This window comes from Gouania willdenowi, chromosome 12, assembly GCF_900634775.1.
Source record: "Gouania willdenowi chromosome 12, fGouWil2.1, whole genome shotgun sequence".
Classification (NCBI taxonomy): domain Eukaryota; kingdom Metazoa; phylum Chordata; class Actinopteri; order Blenniiformes; family Gobiesocidae; genus Gouania; species Gouania willdenowi.
Window position 1 is genome coordinate 21,092,479 of NC_041055.1, and position 23,552 is coordinate 21,116,030.

The 23,552-nt window shown below is 37.5% G+C and overlaps 1 protein-coding gene across 4 annotated transcripts in view; it reads right to left on the minus strand.

Moving 5' to 3' along the window:
* kdm2bb (lysine (K)-specific demethylase 2Bb) overlaps positions 1–23,552 on the minus strand; it is a 41,967-nt gene that overhangs the window by 2,927 nt on the left and 15,488 nt on the right. For 2 of the 4 annotated variants that reach the window (XM_028462529.1, XM_028462532.1), the window contains 8 exons: positions 12,113–12,343; positions 8,716–8,859; positions 8,533–8,619; positions 8,013–8,351; positions 6,172–7,220; positions 4,588–4,751; positions 2,168–2,329; positions 887–1,105 (listed from right to left, as the gene is read on the minus strand). In XM_028462529.1, the coding sequence (XP_028318330.1) occupies positions 887–1,105; positions 2,168–2,329; positions 4,588–4,751; positions 6,172–7,220; positions 8,013–8,351; positions 8,533–8,619; positions 8,716–8,859; positions 12,113–12,343 (2,395 nt within the window). The remainder of the gene's footprint in view (positions 1–886; positions 1,106–2,167; positions 2,330–4,587; positions 4,752–6,171; positions 7,221–8,012; positions 8,352–8,532; positions 8,620–8,715; positions 8,860–12,112; positions 12,344–23,552) is intronic. The other 2 variants (XM_028462531.1, XM_028462530.1) reach the window with 2 other exon arrangements.

A 23,552-nucleotide genomic window follows, 5' to 3' on the forward strand; every position in this document is an offset into this window, starting at 1 on the left:
AGCACCTGAAGAGACTAATTTGATTTTTTCTGTACTTCTAAGCACTCTAAATATACAACAAAATGCATTTAAAGGCTAAAAAAGTGGAATTAGCATGATATGTCCCCTTTAACAACAATATGTGGGAAAAATAATAATAATAATAATAATTTGACATCACAATAAGACTTCAGTCAGGCAGAAGCACATTTAGGAGGTCTCCTACTGACCCTAATATCATGGAAGTTCTTCACTGCTTTGGTGGAAACAAAGAAAAAGAAAAAGGTATACACTTCATATAATTACATATACGTAAATATATAACTTCATTAATATATTGTCTGTTTTGGGTAAATCTGAGTACCCATTAAAAACAGAAAAATTCAGGTTGATTAAAATGAAGGACATGAGTGAGTTTATTTACCTATATTAAACAGAAACAAGGACTTGGTGAAATTATCTTACTCACTGATTTTTTTTTTCCATCAACATCTAGACCTGCTTCAGTCAGTTGGAAAACACTTCTTTAGCCTGCAACACTAACTGTCTGTCAGCTCTTCTTGAACAATTTTACTAAATAAAAGTGAGTCTAATTTACCCACTTTCTCACATTTCAAATAGACTCCAGTCACATTTTTACTCACTAGATGTAGCTGCTAACTTACTGAAAAATCCACGGATAGGTCGCATCGTCACATAAGACGCTTCTTTCATTTTAGACAAAAAAATGATTAAAAACAAAATATTTTTTGTCTCTGTGTTATTTTAGACAATAGAAAAAAATGAACGATAGAGAAGGAAAAAGAAAAGAAAAAGAAAAAAAAAAAGAAAAAAATTAAATTAAAAAAAGAGTTTGTTTGGTGTTCTAAGTGAAATCAATCCAACAGCCTGAGTTCTAAAGGCCCACCTGACAGGTTGACGTCTGCGAGGGAATCCCTGGTGGTGGTCCCTGCAGCCGTCAGGATGTTGACTGACTGGTCCGTGACGTGGTTGCAGTAGCTCAGGTCCAGCTTGGAAAGCAAAGGCATGTATCGGATGATGAGGCGAAGAGACGCGTCGGTGATGTCCAATCCGGCGAGACGAAGGTCCTCCACGTTACGCAGCTTACTCCGGTTGTCCAGCTGACCTGAGAAGTGTCAGGAAAACAAAAGGTGTAAACAAGACAATTTGAAGAAGTTTCCTTTAAACAAGTGTTTATAATCTGATAAAAAAGCATTTGAAGGGGAGTTCAACGTTGTTGATTTAATCATTTCCAACTCCTTGGGTCGATCTGTGATGCCAGTAACAGTACCTGTTCGTACGATTTATGACCATCTGTGAAGGACATTAAAGTGTCTGCTGCAGTGGAATTACCACATCGCTCTGTCTGCTTTTACACTAATGGATTTAACTGGAAAACTAAGAACTGGGAAAAAAAAGTTACTAGTTTATACGACGGCGTGTTCGGGCCACATTCAAAATCAATAAAAATCTGAGCAATACGAGATTAAAGTCGTAATATTTGGTCGTATTATTTTGAGAATAGTCATCATTTTATGAGAATAAAGCCTTATCTTCTAAAACTCGGAATTTTATCTTGAAATATTATGACTTTAATCTCATAAAATTATGATTTCATTAAGATAAGACTTTAAAGTTGTAATATTTCAAGAATACTCTTGTTATTTTTATAAGAATAATTTCGTAGTGCCCAGATTTTTACTTTTTATTTTTTAATACTCAGTAGTAAATTTACAATATGCTAATTTTTTAGATCGTCTTGAGTTCAAAATACAATAATGAAACATCTTCATTAATACATTCATTAGTCCATTAAAGTAATTTGCTGCTGATCTTATTTATTCATACTTGTTTTTAAATCTACAACCAATTACACAAACAAAAACCTTTAAAAACACAGCAGCAATCATCATGCCCTGCACTGAGCAGAGACACTGTATTTATCAGATAATCATGATTTGTTGGATTACATTTGATTATGACTTTGTTTTGTATGAATTTTGTTGTGAGCACATTGTAAAAACTATTATTTTTCCATCTGTTGGAAAGGCAAATTTAATATCTCATTGAGTGAAGTTGAATGCTTTTCACTACAAACACTGAAAAGTTGTGAAAAATTTGCCCAAGAAGCTAACATTTCTTGTCTCCTTTAATCTCTAAACACACTACAGACTTTGTGCATCATCACCTGGACGATTATCCGTGGGGGGGCATAGGAGGTCTCTCATTTGGGCGTCTTTCAAGCCTTCTACCCACTGGATGTCCACAGTTCGCAGTAGAGGACAACTGGAAGTACAGAGAGCGGAGACGGCCACCCAGGAGCATCCTGAGAGAAGCAGCACCCGAAGGCCTGGAGAGAAAGAGGGACATCCCTCGATTAGTGGAAGAAATAATAACAAGAACACATAGTGATCAACATCCCCCGCCAGATTGGTTGTCATTATAACTCACAAGGGCAATAACTCTGGAAAGAATAATTGCGTGCTTCTCATTTTCAAACTCCATCAAGGTATTGATACCCTGAAGCCACACACCGAATTTGGTTATTCTATCTTAAATGGTTTCTGAGAAAAGCTGTGCCCTTTGAAGATACGTCGAACAGAGTCCAAAAAACGGAACAAGGGCAAAAACTCTGGAAAAAATAATTGCACGCTTCTCATTTTCGAACCCCATCACGGTATTGATACCCTGAAGCCACACACCAAATTTGGTTATCGTATCTTAAACTGTTTCTGAGAAAAGCTGTCCCATTTGAAGACACCTCGAACAGAGTACAAAAAACGGAACAAGGGCAATAATGCGGGAAAAAAATATTGAGCGCTTCTCATTTTTGAACTCCATCAAGGTATTTATACCCTGAAGCCACACATAGAATTTGGTTATTCTATCTTTAACAGTTTCTGAGAAAAGCTGTCCCCTTTAACTCGGACGGACGGATGCACGGACGGATAGACGGACGGAGCTCAAACTTATATCCCCCTTCCACACTTTGTGGCAGGGGATAATAATAAAAACAATCACGATGATGGGGATCTCTGATAAACTTGTTATAGAAAAAGGGAAAAGTGTCTCTCTTTTTCCAAAAGTCCAAACCTGTCCTCAACAAAAACATCACATATTCATAACGGGAACGCCATAATGATAAAAAATACCACATACATAATTGTATGTTGAGCATCAAAGAGGCAATTCAGATCAAGTCCTCCTGTAGGATCAATAACTGATGCTGCCCATAATGTTTAAGGATTTCTACGTTAATGAAGCATGTCACCAATGTAGATGTTACTCAAAATCAAACTAATCTAGATATTAAAAAAACGAATTAAATCAGTGATTAGTTTGATTTTGTCTGATCATTTCACAGGAAGTAGTGGTTCGTACTTCTATCTCACGGCAAGAAGGTCCCGAGACCAACTCATGTAGTGTGGTGTGCATGTTCTCTTCGTACTATAACACTAAAAACCTTTCAGAACAATTACCTATGGCACATTGAGGCCACATTGAAATAATACAAATCTGAGCACTACGAGATTAAAGTCGTAATATTTCAAGAATAATGTTGTCATTTTATGAGAATCGAGTCTTTTATTAATAAAAATCATAATTTTATAAGATTCAATTCGTAATATTTTGAGATTAAAGAAGAAATATTTTGATATTATATCGTAATTTTATGACAATAAAATTGAAATACACAGGATCTTGTCTGTTCAACATTTAGTGAGATTACACTTCTCTTGAGGTTTCACACATGGTGAAATACAATCATCACCACACTGTTATCAGTTTAAGGACTTTAAAGCCACTTTTCAGACGTTTGCATTTGTTCCAAAAAAAGAACCAGACTGAAGAGACAGATTTAGAGCAAATAGCCTCTTTTGTGGAGGAGGAACTTGCTTTAAGTGGTCGACTTCAGGGCCATTGGTGTTCTTTGCTTTCACTTCAACAGGGAATTCTGTGCCCTTTACCATTTTATTCTCATAAAATTAGACGCCATTCTCAAAACATTATGACCTTAATCTCAAAATATCTCAACTATAATCAAATAATGCTCAGAATTATTTTATTTTTAATGTGCCATTGTAATTAGCAGACGATTTCTAAATTTTTCAGTATTTCATTCTTGTCATATTTACCTCATAAACCAGGGCTGGACCAAAACTCATATCTCAATATTTGTTCTCAAAATGGCGGTATACAATATAAATCTAGATTTTTTTAACTCAATAAAGTCTTACTAGAAATACGTTCTGGGTTAGTGTGCTGATGTGAAATTCCACACAGGTAAATGTATTAAAAAACAGCTGCACAACATGTGATACTTTTGTCTTTTTCTCCTATAAGGAACAGCACGTGTGAGTGAATTCGGTAGTGTGGCTTGTTTAGGGGAAGGTCTGCGTTCGGACACACTCAGAAACCCATCTGACCTTGTTTTTGATGCTGTTCTGAAAAGTAGCGAAAGGAGCAACTCCTAAAATTAGTATTTTAATACAAAATAAGTTATAAAATTTAAATATATCGATATATAATGTAAATATCTTAAATCTCAATATTGCCCAGGCCTAGAACAATCTATCAGCACTTGCACCAATGCTGTGATTTATTCACCTGGAAGTCTGTTGATGAGCCAGCTGAGCTGCTTTTTGGAGATGTTGGTCCAGCTGAGGTCCAGAGCCACCGGCTGCCTCCTGATGATCCCGCTCAGCATGAGAGGAGTGATGGACTTACAGCGGTTCAGATTGATGTGTTTCCACAGGCGTTTGTCACAGCACCTAATGGCCCAGAGCAGAGGATTGTAATGGATTACATGTACTCACGTTACTGTACCGGTTAATTGAGTTCCTTTTGTGGGTACTTGTACTTTTTTGAGTATATATTTTACTAAAAAACTTTGACTAAAGAAGTCAAGTAATTAGTTACATTTCTACACCCAACAGTTACTGAGTAAATTATTATTTTTTGTTTTAAAATGATAAACAGACATTACATACAAAAGAAACTACATCAGTGAGTTGTTGTAAGGCTTTGTTATTGTCAAAAAGGTACTGTACTAATTTCAGATTTCATTGATTTAGGCAGTTTATGAAGGCACATTGAACATAATCATATATTCAAACATATGTTCTTAGTCGTGCCATTTCTGATCAACGCCCAGTCACTTTCTATAGTTCAGGTTGGTGTTTTTACCAATTATGTTTTTTTACCCACATGGCACACTTGGCAAGGCACTGTTTTAGAGTTCATACTTTTTATTTAAAAGCGAAAATCGTAAATTTTGACAAACTTTTTATTTTATACAGATGGCTTTGTGGAAAATAAATCATTTTCCAATTGTGGTAGATTTGGTCACTTCCTTTTTTAAGTTTTTACATGAGAGGTTTACTGTATGCAAGAAAACCGTGGCAAGATTTATTACCAACAAGAAGACAGTCATCAACATCTCCCGCCAGATTAGTTGTCATTATAACTCACAACCTTTTCCTAAATGTCCTAATTGGAACTTAAATGTATACATAAAAAAAATATTATCACATCAGACTATGAAATTACTAACTGTCCAAAATGTTTTCCAAGAAAAGCTGTCCCCTTTGAAGACACCTCTGAACAAGCACAAAAACTCCGTAAAAAAATAATTGCACACTTCTCATTTTCGAACTCCTTCAAGGTATAGATACCCTGAAGCGACACACTGAATTTGGTTATCGTATCTTAAACGGTTTCTAAGAAAAGCTGTCCCCTGTGAAAATACCACTAACAGAGTAAAAAAAAGGAACAAGGGCAATAACTACAAAAAAAATTATTGTGCGCTTCTCATTTTCGAACTCCATCAAGGTATTGATACCCTGAAGCCACACATTGAATTTAGTTATCCTATCTTACAGTTTCTGAGAAAAGACGTCCCTTTTAAGTCGGACGAACGGACGGAGCTCAAATCTATATCCCTCTCTTCCACATTTGTGGCGGGGAATAAATTAAAATTTAGAGGGTAAAAGTAACTAGTAACTTTTATTTTGAGTACTATTTAATTGAGCTGCTTTTTGCTTGTACTTGAGTATTTTTTGTATGACTTACTTGTACTTGTAATGTACAAATTTGATCAAGTAACAGTACTTCAACTTGAGTAGGATATATCAGTACTCTTTATACCTCTGAGGATTGCAGTGAAACAAACCCAAATGCTCTGGGACTCACCATCTGTTCCACGTCCTGCACACACGCATACAAACACACAGGTCTTTGTGTGTGAGGTGGCTGAACACCGTCATCCACGTCTCTCGCCGCATTACGTGTGCTTCTCCGTCACTCAGAGGCAGCCTGTCGGGGGGCGGGCTGATGGGAGGGGGCCGGATCACATGGCGCTCCATTTGGATGCATTTGGGCGGTGAGCGGCAGGGGAGTGGGCGGGGACATATCGGAGTGATGGGAGAGTTTCTGTTCCAACCCAGCGGGGAGTAACCACAGGTTGTCCCGTTCACCTCTCGCCCTCGATGTCGCAGCCAGTCACCCAGATCACTGCTGCCATTGTTCAGAGCCCATTTCTGCTTCTGGTCGTCCATCTTGGCCTCGGGCTCAGGTTTTACTGGTCTGTAGTTCTGATTGGCTAAACTGTCCTCTGTTTTCAGTGGTTGTCTGTTCTGGTTAGCCACGCCTTCCTCCATTTTTATAGACTTGCGGCTCTGATTGGTGCTGGATTCGTCGGCCTTTAGTGGTTTTCGGTTCTGATTGGATGCCGAGTCTTCACTTTTAAGTGGTCGGCGATTCTGATGGGGCGGAGCATCATCTACTTTGACCGACCCATGCTTCTGGTGACTCACGTTGCTTTCGGTCTTCTCCTGCTTAATCTTGCTCTCCTCCTTGATGGGAAGACGCCGGCGCTGATGGCGAGCTTTCTGCTGAGAGGAAGGATCTGCTGACTCAGTGCTGGGTCCGGCTCGGGGGGAGTTGGACAAGGCCTGGTCACTTTCCCTCACTGCAGTCGTTCTCAGCAGAGGATTCAACAGGACCTTGGATTTGTCCTCTGTACATTTCTCTCTATCTTTCGTCACCTCTACTTCTTCCTCTTGTCCTTTGTCATCATCTTCATAATCTATCCTCCCCTTTAAATGCTTCCGGACCAAGGACAATCCATCTTCATTACAATCCTCCTCTTCTCCTTCTTCATCATCATCATCATCGTTTTCTGTCCTGATTTTGCGCAGCAGCTTTGCAGTAAATGGATCTTCGAGTTTAGGAAACTTCTTCTAGGAAGTAAAAGGAGGCGAGAAATACACTTTAAAACATATTCGTTTATCCCTGTGGAGCTGGGGTCGCATGTTCAGCCTTCTGATTGCAGAATCTGCAAAATGCTGACTCGAGTATGAGCATTAGTCTAATAAATCTAGAGCTGTGGCTCATTTCTTCGCTGAAATCCTGCTGTTCAAGGGCCAAACACAAAGTTGTTTGATCTGAAGTGGGCCGCAGATTTTAGGGGGGAAAATTAGTCATTTCAACATCAATGTTGCAAAGTTTGCACTTTACACGACTTATAAATGACATAAATGACATAAAGACCGGACAAAATCCAGACAATAAGTGACAGATATCAGTCCCTGCAGGATTTTCTCTATTAAATTTAATTGATTTCGTCACCAATTTTTATTTAATTTGGGGAAATTATGTGAAATCATTTCGGGAAAATGAATTTCTTTGAACAATTTGAGATTTCAAATGACTGCAGTCATGTGATAAAAGCATGGGAAAATTGCAATCCTCCAAATATTGTCGAGTTTCATTAAATTTGTGTATTTAGAAGGGCTGAGATACCTTTAAGTGAATTATTTGGTAATTTGGACAATCATTTATGTTTTTTTGTGTCTATTCAACTTCCTCATGCGGGCCGAATTAGATAGTCTAAAGGGCCAGATTCTGCCCCCTTGAGTTTGACATGTGGTTTACATATTTCAGTTCATTTATTTTGTTTGCTAATACAATTATCTTTGCCTTCTGTGACTGTGACAGGAAACAAAAACATCACATCAACAAACGTGTCTCACCTTCTTTTTCACCACAATGGGCTCATCGTTGGTGTCAAATAGTTTCCTCTTTTTTCTTAATGGATTGTCTTCTTGTCTCGGTCGGGGCATACCGTCCAGGGACAGCAGAGGGGGACGTTTCTTTGGGGGCTCCTCTTCGTTCCTCTTAGGGGTCACCTCACGTTCTGCCTTTCTCTTCACAGCAGATGAGGTGTTTATGGCAGGGACTGTTGTCGTTGGGGACATTACGGGCGGATCCGGCTCCTCTTTGGAATCCCGGGTGAATCTCGGCTCCTTCAGCAGCGATCCTGGCAGGTTTGAGGCGTACTTGAACCCAGGGCCCCTTTTTTGCTTTGAGGCCAAAATGTTAGAAAGATAAACCACAACTTTATTTTTCAGGTTCTGTGTTCAGCCAATCAATTATTTAGCTTCTTACTAGAGTAAATAAAGTGACCAAGTGAGTTCTTTAACTCTCCTATTATCCTCAAATATTACTAACACATTTTACCCTTGGGGTAAATTTGTCCATACTGATACTTACTTTTCCCGTTTTTCCTGCGTGGTTGCACTTCGGGCACTCCCAGCAGTTTGGTAGCTCATCATTTACGACCCCATTTGAATCTTTAATCTGAACAACCACAAAAACCACATGGCAGGGAGAGACACTTCTGCTCAGTGACGATTTCTGGGGATATCGAATACTTTTTATTTCTCAGGGATTTACCTTAAGACAGTTGGGATGAACAATCTCATTGCAGATGGAGCACTCCATGAGCATGAGGTTAAGCTTCTCATCTTCATCCTCCACCGTGTCCTCCTTTCCTGCCTCTCCACAGACCAGACACACTGCTGTGTGAGGAAGGACAGGCTGGAGAAAAAGACTTGTATTAACTCAAATGCAGCAGACGCAGTGTGTTTATCCAAATGAATTGAGTCAGCCTTGGATTAAAAGCTTAGTTATTGAACTGCAAAGATAATCAACATCTGATATCATCTGATAAAGTTCAGTAAGGAGCTCAAACTGTCGCCTGTTGGAACAAAGGCAGTCGCTGTCAATGTCTGCTCTTTGGACGTCTCTGTCCATGGTGCTGAAATCCTGTCACTCGCTCCATGTCTGTAACTATTTACACACATCTCCCACACTGACTTTTACATTTTAGAAAGCAGACTTTGCATGTGCCAACTTCCTGGACTCGTGCTGAGTTTCTAAGTTTCATCCCACAGCATGTTAGTCTGAAAAATGAGTATAGGTAACGAGGTGTGAAATTTTGAGAGCCATGTCACACAAAGTGGCATGTAAGGGTTTGTGGAGCCAGAGTGTTCAGGCATCAGACTGTTCAGTTCTATTTAAAAGTATGTGAACATGGGGTTACATGAGCTATAAAACTAAAGAAAACAATCTAAAAAGCACTAGTCATTAAGGTCCTGAAGCTTCGCAGAAGTCTGTTTGTCTACAAAAATGCTTCAAGGGTCAAAACTACAGCACAATCACCTTAACAAACAACTGCACTATGGCTCGACAGCTAATTCTCACTACCAGGGGTGTAGTTGACAGACTTCGAAATTGACCAAAGGGTTTGTATCCTTAGCATCAAGGCCCAGCATAGGTTCCATTAAAAATGTTCACAGTCTCTGAAACTTGAGTGGAAATGAGAGAAATTGGGAAATACTAAAACATTTTATTTCTTTCAAAAAATAATTATATTTGCTTTTTGGTTTCAGTAGCTGGGATTAGGAGTAGGAGAAATAATCAATACATCCTCATTCAGACAGAGCAATCAATGCATACATTTCCAATAATCGTTTATGTAAACTGTAAGTTACAAAAAAATACTGTAGAAAAATATTGTAATAGATTAACTGATGTTGCGATTCAGATGCTTTTACATTTGGTTTATCGTATATAATAAATTGTTAATCATTTATCATTTAGAACAGACCTTTTTGTTTATTTTATACTGTATGTTACAGCAAAGACGCTGCTACTTTTACAGATCCAGTCCTCTGCTGGTTTAATAAAAGGTAAAAAGGTCAGAAATGCTGTGGAAAAGTGCATCAAGATGCATTGATTCTTAATCAAATCGAATCGTGAGATGCATAATGATTCCCACCCCTAGCAAAGATAGAGTCTATCAGTTTTTTTGTGGGGGGAAACATGAACATACAACATGTATGACCGTTAATGTACTTTTTTTAATTTGGTAAACAACCTAACTTTACTTGAGGCCTCCTGCAGACAATGCACTTTTAGCAAATTTAAAGACCAGTGATGTGCAGTCAGGGTAGGCAAGATAGGCAGTGCCTACCCAAGGGTGAATTGATATTTTGATTATTTGTTTTAATTATAATATAATTATGAATTGTTTATTTTTCAATTTCCGATAGACTACAGTACCTATAAGTTTGAAGGTGTCAGCATTTTGTGCTTTTCATAGCCCAAATCGCTAAACATCGCTATTTCCTAACCGCTGTGAGGCAGGAGGAGGCCACACCCCTTCTCAAAAGCAGTTTGCTGCTCTGCCTCTGTTTCCATAGCATGTTTTTATGTGTTTGCGCATACGCAGTTATTTCCCCAAGATGACAACCATTTACGTAAAAAGGCAGCTCTCTACGCTGCCTTTGGATGTAACCGCGCTATGCTAAATGCTATACATAAGTTAGTGAATTAATATCACGTGACCGCTGCTGCTACGTTCTCTAGCTAAAAGCGGGATAACACTACAGGAAGGATGACAGCGCTAGAGACGATAAAGAAACTTTGTTTGAAGAAAAACTACAGCTTTTTAAAGATGGGAGACAAACACCTGAGTTACCAGACCTTCAGCAAAGGTAAGGTCAGAAAATTGTTTGTATTTTCTACAGTGAATGGTACAAAAGGAAGGATTGACTTTGTGGATGCGCCTCACTGAGGCTGTTCCGAGTTGTTGTTGTAATTTTCTCCGTGTTTCTGTGTTTCCAACACAAACAACGGATGTGCTGCCGTGTCATGAGATACAGTATATCTTGTTGGGAGAGTATGGAGGATATATTAAATAATTGTTTCTTTAATGGTGTTTTACGACGTTGATTTTGTTAGATGGCTAAATGCTTGTTCATGTCGATCTTGTTGGGTTTTTTCTTTCTTATTATGAATTTTATATTTTGATAAGCGCATTGAGATGACTTTGTTGTAAATTGCGCTGTACAAATAAAGTTGAGTTGAATTGAATTGAACTGAAATATCACTTGCCAGCAGAAACATATGAAATTGTCATTGGTGTTGACATTGGTGGTCTCGATTTGGAACGCCCTGCCTACCCAATCCTAGTGCTCACAGCACGTCACTGTTAAAGACATATCACATTATACAATGAGGGTAGGGGACATTACATTACATGTGTTGTGTTTCTTTAAAATACCATTGTCTGCTGGTTTTTTTTAGCTGTGACAGGTGAGAATGTAAATCACCTTCAGCGTTGCTGGCAAGAAAACAAAAAAAAAAAAAAAAAAAAAAGTGCAGAGTAGTTTCATGTGGGTGTGACTTGTCAATGCATCATTTGTTGCCAGGTTTATTTAGTCATTTTTAATCTTAGAAGTAATTACAAAGCTCAGATGAAAGTAAAGACGTGATCATTTGTCTGAGACAATCCACATCACACAGTGCAAAAACACTTTTAGAGTCAATAAAATAATAAAATACGTCTAATAAAGAACAACAGTGTGCCATTATATTTCTTTTAACCAATACAATATCCAAATACTAAATGTCTTCATGTGGTACCCAACTGAATTTGTAAAGGTGATGGGACTAGCAAAGAGTTTCTATTTAACACATTTTCAACCAATGCAGTGATTTCTTTCCAGTTGCTTGGCAACAGCATACAGACAGCAAGATATTACATGAGAATCTTCACATAGTTAAACATATGCTCTAGAGGGGCTGCTTTACTAACCCCAGGGTACCAGTTTCCAGCTGCTCTCAGCATTCCTACCATATAGCATTCCTTATCTTATGGACAGGAATTAAATTCACATTAAAGCTTTAATCAAAGCCTCTGCCAACCATTCAAACAGGGGACGATTTCCTCAGCTGCCGAAGCAGCAGCTCTCAAGGATCATTAAAACTAAAGTGTGTCACTTACAGCTATGCACTGTCTCATGATGCACGACTGCTTCATTCGACCCGGCCCTCCGAACTTCTTCATGTCTTTACAGAAATGGCACTCGCCACACTCCGTCCTGAGACAGGCCTCGCACTTTCGACAGCGCGTCCTCCTCCTCCTGGCACCAGATGTTCCCCGGCTGGCTGACAGCTTGACTGCTGATGCAGGTGATGCTGCCATCTTGGGTTTCGGCCGGCTGGGAGTCCGGGGCTGAAAGGGCCAACAGGATTAAGTGTCAAGGACTTAAAACAATGAGGCAATAGATATTCAACAAAGGTGCTTGAAGGTCAGAGGAACTACACTTTACTCCATTTACTGTTTCTATTAACACTGTGCAGCACTTCAGTAAATTAATTAACTAATTTCAAGATTATAAATTAAAATTAGTTATTTGAATTTGAATTAGGGCTGCACAATTATGGCCAAAATGATAAAGATTTTTTTTTTATCAATATTGTAATCACAATCATAATAACAATTATTTATCATGTTAGGAATAAAAAATCTGTTTTTAATTACACTACTTTTAAACAAACAATATGCATACAGTTCACAGTGCAAAATGAAGCTTTAAATAAGAATTATACTAAGAAATATATTTCAAATTAACCCAAAATGTTCCAAAAGCTAACCAAATAAATTCATTATTACAGAGTGCAGTGCCCGTATTTTAAATGGAAATATTGCCGACAATCAGATTTATTTAATCATTTCAACTAAAATCGTGATCACAATTAAAATTTGATAAATTGTGCAGCTCTAATTTGAATGTATCGATTATTTAAAAAGGACAATGCACATTAATAAAGAAAAACGCTGCAAATGAGCCAGAGTTAGCCAAAAGAGGCTAGTTTACATCTAGTGTCCATGGCCAGATTTTAAAAGGCAACCTAAAATGTAAAAGGTATTAAAATACAGAGAGAATACAACATGACAAAAGAGAACAGGTATGACAAACAACAAAATCATTACTGATAAAACAAAGCACCAAGTCAGGACTAAAACTCTCAGAATTGCCACACAGTAAATCATAGCGGTTTTGAAAAAAATATTTTTGGCAATATATAGCGATATTACGTCGCGCGATTCTCGGATCGATTCAAAATGCATCTATATCAATTTTTATTTCTTATTTTAATGAATTCATTATTTTTTTTTACTTTTATTTAACCAGGAAAGTATTTTATACTCCAGGAGACATTATAACTGCACAAAGATGCACGCTGAAACCTGGGCATGTTGACCAGCTTGTGTTTTTTCAATAAAATCTAAAAAGAAAGTACTAACTTTCTGCATTTATTTGTTGTTCAAGGCATATACCTCTGTTAAGTTGCACTAAAGTCATGTTGCACTACAGTCAAAGTTGGTTTAAAAGCCACAGGCAGATTGTATGTAATTTTTTTATTTTAAGTTGTTGGCACATGGCATGTTAAAGCCAATATTTTGAGTGTAAAATGTGCCAATAAAATATATTTCATACATAATGTTCTCATGAAGGTGAACAAATTTACAGGTTACCTGTTTCTTGTCATATATTAAAAAAAAAATCGCAATAATCGTCTTATACTCTAATATCGGGACATATCGTATCGTATCGTGACCTGTGTATCAGGATATGAATCCTATCGCCAGATAAATTACAAGAGGAACACAGTTCAAACAAAGTAGTTGATCCATACTTAACACAAGAGAAATAAACAATGTACAAAAATCTAAATAAAATCAAAATAAAAGGCCGTCAGTGTGAACATAATTAAACTCTGATCTTTAATTCAAGTTCAAAGTTGAAACTCAAATATTGTAAAGATACTAAAGATAGATTAGTAAGTACATATACTTGGGTGGTGTGACAAAATTAAATAGAAAAATTAGACTCTGAGGTGAGTGTGTACATTACAGGCTGTGGGTCAGGGGATCCAATCACAGGCTAATGCACATTACAATGCATTTGCCCTGAACGAATCACACTGGGATGTTGATAAAGAAATGTTATTCATGGCTGGTCTGGTAAAGCACAGAACACAAGAAAGAAAAAAAACACGTCAAAAATGTCCCTGGAGGAGTTGTCCAAATTTAGCACCTCACTTGCATGTTTCTACTTCAAAGAGCTGCACTGACTGCTACATTTCACACATGAATTGCTAGGATGTAGTACTGTGGGGGGGGTGCACATGCTGGATTAGAAGAGTACACATTGTTAAATAGGCTCTATTTAATAAAAGGGGGGCAGTGAGAATTGAACGCCTGTGGTGCGATTCGGTGTTACAGTGCAATCCATCTCCTGAGCCAAACCACAATGATATTTTTACAGAAGGAAACTGGGTGTCAAAAAACGGCCGACACTGTTTGTGAGGGAAAAAGAATGGCAAAGGTATGAGACAAATAAAAGATTTAAAGAAATAAAGCAATACAGTGAGCAGAACAGTGCTGCTCTCAGAAATGAAGATCGGATTTCTTTAGTTACAGCAGTGCAGATTTTCCTGGTGTCAGCATAGCAACAGCCACGTTCCTTTCTCTAACATGACACACAGACTTGTAACCAATAAGAGCAGTAATGAGACCCTCCAACTGGAGAAAGGGAAAAAAAACAAGTAGGCTCAATCTAAAGCACATTACAATCATTTATTCCAACAATAGCTGCATAAACGCAGTGACAAATGCAGTCAAATGTGTGTTACTCAGACAGGATTACAGGGAAATATTTCTGCATGTGCAGTCTGCACTGGACTTCTTAGGGGGTTATTCATAGGGATTAACCACAGGAGGAACACAGACATGAAACTACATTAGCAATCAAAGAAAGAAACCCACTACTATAGTAAACAAATTACGATTAGTCATCCACCTTCAAGCTGGTACATTTCACATGAGACAATATGCCTGGCAGCTTAACATCAGATGACATTAAATTGAAAGCAACAACAACACTGCAGAGTTTATACTGTTTACAATATATTATTCACATCAGCAATTAGAAAGACAGCCACATAAACGCAAACTGTTACTAAAAGGTATTACAAAGGATTCCTGATTACTGTCCACGTTGTCTCGTAAACCCCCCCCCCCCCCCCCGACTGCCCCCAGATAAATGGGCGATCTCTAAAGCAGCTCTAAAACTAAATGACAGCAGTGGCTCGCAACTCTATGAAAACCTCAACGCTGCCCATAAATCTCCCCTGAAACACAATGATTTATGAAACTATGCAGGGTTTGTTGTTTTGTTTTTTTTTAAACCATTTTACATTACCCACAAAACACAGTCTGTTTGTTTGGTAATGGGAAAAACACAGGTTGATATGTTGTTAATTTCTATGACTGTTCAGGCGTAATAAAGAGGGAAACATGACAATCTTTTTTTTGGTTTTCAAGGCCGTAAACTACGGAAAATGCTCTGATTGCTTTAAGCGCACAATAAAATTACCCCATACTCATATGGACTGCAGAAACAACATGACAGATTTGTTTTGTCAAAGCCAAAGCCAAACAGTTGAGCACCACACTGTGATGAATAATGACTGCTTTCCTTTTACTATAATGTCTCTCTGTAGTCACAATTTTCTTGATGGTGGGAAGAAACTTGATCGAACAGAGCACAAAACAAGTCTAAAATTGATGATCAGAATACTCAGATGTGATCCAAGCTCTGAGAGGAAGATTTATTTATAAACTGATGCACGCATCCTTTTGAGGTATTAAGCATATACCACTACCCGAAAAACAAGTGTTCTGGCACTAAAAGAAGGCACACATTGCGGGAATATTTAACTTTGAAGCTGTAACTAAACATCCTCCTCTTATTATTGACCATGATATTAAGCCAATTTTAAAGATTGGAGTTTAACTTTTAACTCTAGTATCAGGTGCATGAATATGAGTTGAGTAAAACTTGGAAAAATGCTGGATGACATTTTGGCAGAAGAACAAGATGAACTCATTCCTCTGCAGTCAGCAGGTTTTAAATCCAAATGCAGCCACAGACTTAATGTGAGGGGGTGTGGTTCGAAAAAAAAGAGCATGTAAGGAATAGCGAGGAATCTGCTCAAATCACATGACTTATACATTAGTTGTTATTATATGCATGTTTAAATCTTACCTGCAGCCAATATGTATACATATGCAATTCATAATAGCTGCCTTCGTTTAACACACTCTAGTGCAAAGACCGTTGCTTTGTTTCACTAACAAGTACAGTCAGGGCATGCATTTGCTTCTTTAAAAAAATAAAACCATTAAAGATTAAACGCCTGCATCTTGAAACAATCACTTGCAGCCCTATAGGTCTGGCCTATAAGAATGCATCTACCTTTGCTCTATTTACCTGATAAAAACACACACGCATGCACACACACACACGTGCATGCCAACAGCAACTCTATCAAAAATAGACACAACAATGTAAGTGCACGCAGACGCTGTACAGTGAATCAATGCTTTTGTCTCCAGGTAGCTCTATGAGATGCTGCACACTGCTCTGTCTGACACAAGCACTCATCGCCTCACTACGACTGCCTCCAGGTTTTTTTTCTTTTCTTTTTTTTTCTGTGTGTGCTGACCTGCTCAGAGTCTGAGTCGTAGTCCTCATCATCAGCGCTCAGCGACATGGCCATGGCGGGTTTTTCACACACCGTCCAGCTCACAGAAATCTGACATGGCTGCAGTCTCCTCCTCCTCCTCCTCCTTCCACTCCTGCTACTGCTGTCAGGCCTCCAGCCCTCCCTCCTGATCTTAAGGCTCCACAATACCACAAGCAGATGTAGGAAACACACACCCGCACACAAGCCTGCCTCATTATGGATCAGCTCCCTGAAAAAGAGGAGGGACTGCTGAGGCGCACTGAGCCAATCGGGAGGCTGCAGCCATCAGAGTATACGCACTGGGGGTGTCTGCTTCAACCCAATACGGATGGAAAATGCAAAAAGTGGGTTAGCATATTATTGTTGAGTATCGGAGTGAGGCGAGAGCAGGCTCCGCACAGCCAATAGAGCCATATGGCATCTCATTACAAAGGCAAACACAAAGAGGCCTCACCAGCAGCTGGTCCTCTGTGGCAAAAGGAACATGAGAGTTCAAGAGACTGTCACACACACATCACCTCCATGCATGTACAGCACGTCTCATTCCTTTATACCACGTGTCAAAGTCAAGGCCTGGGGGGCCAAATCCGGCTCTTTAGAGCATCCAATTTGGCCCGCGAAGAAAGTCAAATTGACAAATTACAAAATAATTCAGTTGTAGATATCTCAGCCCCTCCAAATACACATGGATAGAAATGTACTAATTCCCCACGCTTTTATCACATGATGGCAGAGCTGCACAATTAATCAAATTTTAATCGTGATCACAATTTTGGTTGCCATGATTAAATAAACTTGGTCATCTGCAATATTTACACGCTCTGCACTCTGTAATAGTGTATTCATTCATTAGGCCTTTGGTACATTTTAAATGTTTAAAGGGTTCATTTTTTTTAATTATTATTTTATTATAATTTTTATTTAAAGCTTCCTTTTGCACTGTAAACTGTACACATTGTTTGTTTGAAAGTGGTGTAACAAAAATATGATAAATAATTGTGATCAATACTGATCAAAATAATTGTGATTATCATTTTGGCCATAATCATGCAGCCCTACATGATGGCCATCTTTTTTCCTAAATCTTAAATTGATAGAAAAAGTAAATATTTTCAAAATCCTTCAAATTTCCTCTAATTACTCTACGAAATTAAAAAACAATTGTTCAGTATATCAAGAAAATCTAATTGAATTTAAGTTTAAGGTCACTTAATGCTTGGATATTGTCGGTCTAATTTACTTTATATGTAATTTATACATGGAAGTGCAAACTTCAAACTAGCACACACGAATGTTGAAATTGCTCCTTTTCCCACCAAAAATCTGTGGCCCACTTGAGATCAAACTGGTCTGTATTTGGCCCATAAACTAAAATAACTTTGACAACCCTGCTTTACATCATCTAAGGATTTAGGCCTTTAATAGGCATGAGCATTATTAGCAATCAAGTTACAAAATTTAAGATTTGTGGACTAACATACAGCCACTTTATTAGGGCACAGCTAAAATGCACTGAATGTAAAAAGGTAGTCACTAAATCACAAAGTAGCCACTTCATATATTTAGACATGAGTTCAAACCTTGCATCAAAATAAAAGCCCAATTATAACAAAGCACAGGATAAACTTTAACTACACAACACAGTAAATCAAACATTTACCAATGGGCCACAACAGCAGGAAACCACATGATGCCACTCCTGTCAACAGGAAATAGAGGATCGCACAGGCACATGGTGCTCAAATACTGCTGCTACATTCAGATGATCAGATCAAATTGTGACGTAAAGACGACAAAAGAAGCGATCCATCCCATAATGTACCATGGCTGCGGCTGGGATGTTGTTTTTTTGCCACACTTGGCATCACTTAAAACGTCACTGCCTTCCTGTGTGTTGTACTGACCATGTCTGACCTTTATGACAACTGTGTGGTTTCTCTGATATATCAGTACACTAAGCCGTTTCCTCCCTTTCCAAGGCTTTCTATGCGTTTTTTAATTTAAATTAATTACAATTTCTACTCGTACAGATGAAGTGATAGCTAATGCTAACCCTCCTATTATCCTCAACTATTATTAACACATTTAAACCTTGGGGTCAATCTGACCCCAAGAAAATTGCCTCCAGAAAATAATTTTCAGAAAACAAGTATTTGTGTCATGCACTTTGTTCATTTGTTAAATACCAAAATAACCCTTTGATAATGAAAACTGGGTGACCCCCCTTTCCTCGCATGAACATATGTATTTGCTTATTTTTATCTAATTTTTTTTGTTACATTTTTAGGGTTATTCACTATAAAGCCCTCCATCTCAGACACATTCTCCTCTATGTCACCTTTACTGTGAAAGAGCTGTTCCAAAACCTTATTGACAGTAAACCGTTTTCTTGAGGACATTTTCAAGAGATAGAGAGCGCGCTCAGATTGCGATACACAGAGCATAATGAGGAATGCTTTGGATAAAGGACTGCCATGCAAGCTTTTATATGCTTGCCCCTCCCTTAGTTTGCATGAACTACTCTCAAAAGTATCAACTTTGCATCTGCAGGTGTTTGGATCACACATGGGTCACACACACCAGAGTCGGACAACTTTTACACAGACAAAACAGCTTGGGGTCAAATTGACCCCAGAGGAACACCAATGCGTGTAATATTTGTTCAGCACATTGAAAAAATATCATCATATGCTTAATCAATTGTAACCATCAAATTAGAAAAAAAGTCATGAAATATGAAGCAAATAAAAAATGTAAACTATTATTTTTTGAGTTATAAACATTGAGTGGTGTCAAATTGACCTTAAGGGTAATAGGAAAGTTAGGCTAGTACCATAACTGACCCACATCGCAAACAATGATAATATCACCTGTTTTACACTTCCTAAGTGAAATCACCAATTTGCAGCATTGTGGAAACTGTTTTTTTTGGTTTGGTTTTAAATTTCTAAAGTATTACATTTATCTATCTTTTCTGAGGAGGTAATATTTTCATCAGCGTTTATTCATTTGTTTGTCTGTTGGCAGAATTACATCAACATTTTATCCAAAGATAGACCATACGCCATGATAGACTCCATTAGAATTAAAATTTGGAGGGGATCCGGAACACTATATTGATTCTGGAGCAGTTTCAAATTTTTAACAGTCCCTAAATCTAATCATTGACGACATTTAAAAAACAGAATATCTGTTTTTGTAATGATCAATCTTTATCAAATATACATTTGGACCTACTGTATCATTATTAATGGAATAGCAAATTATTCCAAGCCTTTTAAAATGTGAATGATCACGGTATCATGACTCTCTCCCTGCTCTCGTCTTCTTTTCTTTTTTTTTAAATCTTATTTTGTATGGGATGTATTGGTGGAAACAACAAGCTTTTTCAAAATAAAGTTTTTCCTGGTATTTAATGAAGAGTAAACACAAATCATTCCCTTTCTAGTAGCATCATCACCTGTAGAATAAAAAATAACTTAGAACAACCTATTCTCATTACGGATTCGTATATAAACAATCAGCAGCGACTTTGTTATGCCATCATGTCAAATTGGAGGTGATGAGGTTTTTAGTGCCTTGTTCAATCTATGACACAAACACTTTATGCAATTCTTTTAAGATGAAAAAAGAAGGTGTAACCCGTCATAATCAAAATGTGCGCCAAATAATGCCTTTCACATTTTCTTGTTAAAGCACAATGAAAAAAATATTACTCTTCAGAGCCGAGAACCATTCAGACAAGCTTCTAAAAGCAGCCAAGAAATGCGTGACAGGTGGTGTTTATATTGAACAAGGCGAAGCTTGTTTGACCGATGATACACATAATTGTGGTAATTACAACAAAATGGGTCTTTTCATCATCTGTGTACACTACCTGCTCAACTTAAGTCCAGTCCTGAGCTTTTCATTGAGGCAGCGAGGAAAGAATCAAGCACGAGCAACAAAGCAAAACGCTGTCATTTTGAGGACGATGACACAGAATTGTCAAGTATCTAAGTTTAAACGAGAGACTAAAGATAGCACACTCTCCCTGCTGGTGGAAACATAGATCAATAAACAATAGAGTGTGAAGACGGAAGACTTTCTACATCAATCGTGTAGCTTTCTTCACACCAAACACTGCCGTTGTTTGAATATTCTACTTCAAACACCTGCACTGTGTTCAATATGTGTGTATATAAAACACTTTACATCAACATGTTCAACTGTAGCATTGCAACAACTCCAAAGTCTCTATACTTTACAGTGATGCCTACTCACACACAGATTAAATAATTGGAAATAAACTAGGCTCATAGCCTTTTATTTTAAGTAAAATTCAAATAAATCACATTGACTTCACTGATTAAATTGAAGTGAAAAAAATGTAATTCAATCTAAATGAAATCAGCACAGTGGTGTGGTGAGCACTTCTGTGTTGATTATTTCTGTGTAGAGCTTGCATGTTCTCCTCTTTCATTAATTGAAGTTTCTAAAATCACTCATAAGGGTGAACGGGTGTGTAATTAGTCCAGGAAATACAACGCCTGGATGCCGATGTAAGTTAACCTTAAAGCATTAGGTTAGGTTTAATTAGAGCTGTGAACATTATTGCAGTATTTTTTTCCGGGTTAAATAATTTAAAAGGAAACGTCATCCTTTTTTTCTTTAAAACTTTCTTAAAAATGTTAAATACAAAACAGGGAATAACTGAGGACTTGAAACGCTGAACTACATTTGAAAAACACAAAAACAGCAGCAAGGACCAACATTAATGAATCAGATATCTGTTTTTAGCCATTTAAAATGTACTATTTTGTTTAAATATATTATACATATAGACATTGTTCAAGTTGGAATTTCTATTTATAATTAATAACAACAACAACAACAACTATTTTCAAAATATTCTAAACCTAAGTTAAATTCTTTGTGCACTTTATTTTAACGATACCAGGCCCAGGATCACTCTTCTCCTCAGGCCAGTTGTGTTCAAATTAGAGCGACACAGGTCTGATGTGTGCTGGGTCCGGACTGCAATACCTCTATTTTTAGGAACAACCAGAAAAAGTCAGGGCCTTATGGAGTTAATGCAGCTTCTTTAATTCCTGTGGTGACGGGTAACACAGGTAAAATTGTGAAATTAAAGAAAAGCAAAAAGATTTATAGAGATAAAAATTTGACTCCTATAACATGTCATCCAAAAAGTCCACCAGTGTCTCCAGTAGTCTTTAAAATGAGCTCTTCTTAATGTTCGATCTCTTGTTAACAAGTCACTACTAATTAATGATATTATTTTGACACATCACTTGGACTTTTTATTTCTTAATGAAACGTGGTTAAATGATGGTATCAGTAATACTATTCTCAATGAAAGTGCACCACAAGACTTCATTTATTTCAATAAGTGTCGTACTTGCAGGAAAGGTGGTGGAGTTGATGCCATCTTTAAATCAATATTTCAGTGCAAAGAAATAACATTGGGTGATTTTATCTCCTTTGAATATATGTCATTCTTACTGAAGGGTGATTCAAGAGTTCTGTTTTTAGTCATTTATAAACCCCCAAAATATTCTGGAGAATTCATGGATGAGTTTGCTGTCAGTTGTATGCACTGAATACAACTTTATAATAATAACAGGTGACTTAAATATTCATGTAGACAATAACATGGACAATACTGCCAAAGAACTGTATGCTTTAATGGACACTTTTGGTCTTATACAACATGTGACTGGTCCGACACACACTCAAGGTCACACTTTGGATCTGATTATCTCTAAAGGTGTTGATATCTCTGCTGTTGTTGTAAGAGACTTAACTCTATCTGATCATTTCTGTTTCTTTTTGACCTAGAGACTGTAACATCTGTTCCCCCTACTTCTGTGTGTTTAAAGAAAAGGTACATAAATGACAACACAAGTGCACAGTTTATGGAAGCCATAGCAATGACACCAACATTGAGTGCTGAGACAGTTGATGATCTTTTGGATGATTTTAATACAAAAGTCTGTAATGTCATAGATGTGGTGGCTCCAATCAAAACTAAGAGAAAACCAAACACAGAAAACACCTTAGAGGACTGAGACAATGCAGAATTTGAAATCTGACTGTAGAAGAGCTGAGCGTAAATGGAGATCAACAAAACTCCAAATTCATCGAGAACTATACAAAATAAGTCTGCGAAAATTCAATGATGGCTTGTTCAAAGCAAGGCAGCAATACTTTTCTGAAATTATTGCCAAAAATGTCAACAACTCTCGCACAATGTTTTCTGTAATTGAAAAGCTCACAACCCCCCCAGATCAGACAGCCCCTGAATTACTGTCAACTGGAAAATGCAATTAATTTGCTGTATATTTCAATGAAAAAATACAATCAATAAGGTCAAACTTCAGAAAAAAGCAGCAAAATCACAAAAAGCTTGAACAGCTTCAACCACTGAGGGATGAGTCAACTACAATGTTCATTACAGTGAACACAAAAACAATAGAGGAAACTGTTCAGCAACTGAATCCATCAACATGTTGCCTTGACACAATACCCTCAAACTTGTTTAAAACTGTTGTAAATTCAATTGTCACTGATTTGTGTCAAATAATTAACTGCTCATTCCAATCAGGCACCGTACCAAAATCCCTGAAAGTAGCTGCTGTGAAACCTCTGTTAAAAAAGAGAACACTGGATGCCTCTATACTGGCTAACTATAGACCAATCAGCAACCTTCCATTCATGGCCAAGATCATTGAGAAGGTGGTCTTCAACCAACTGAGTCAATTCTTAACATTCAACAAAATATTTGATAAATTTCAGTCAGGTTTTCGTTCTCATCACAGCACTGAAACTGTTCTTATCAAAGTGAT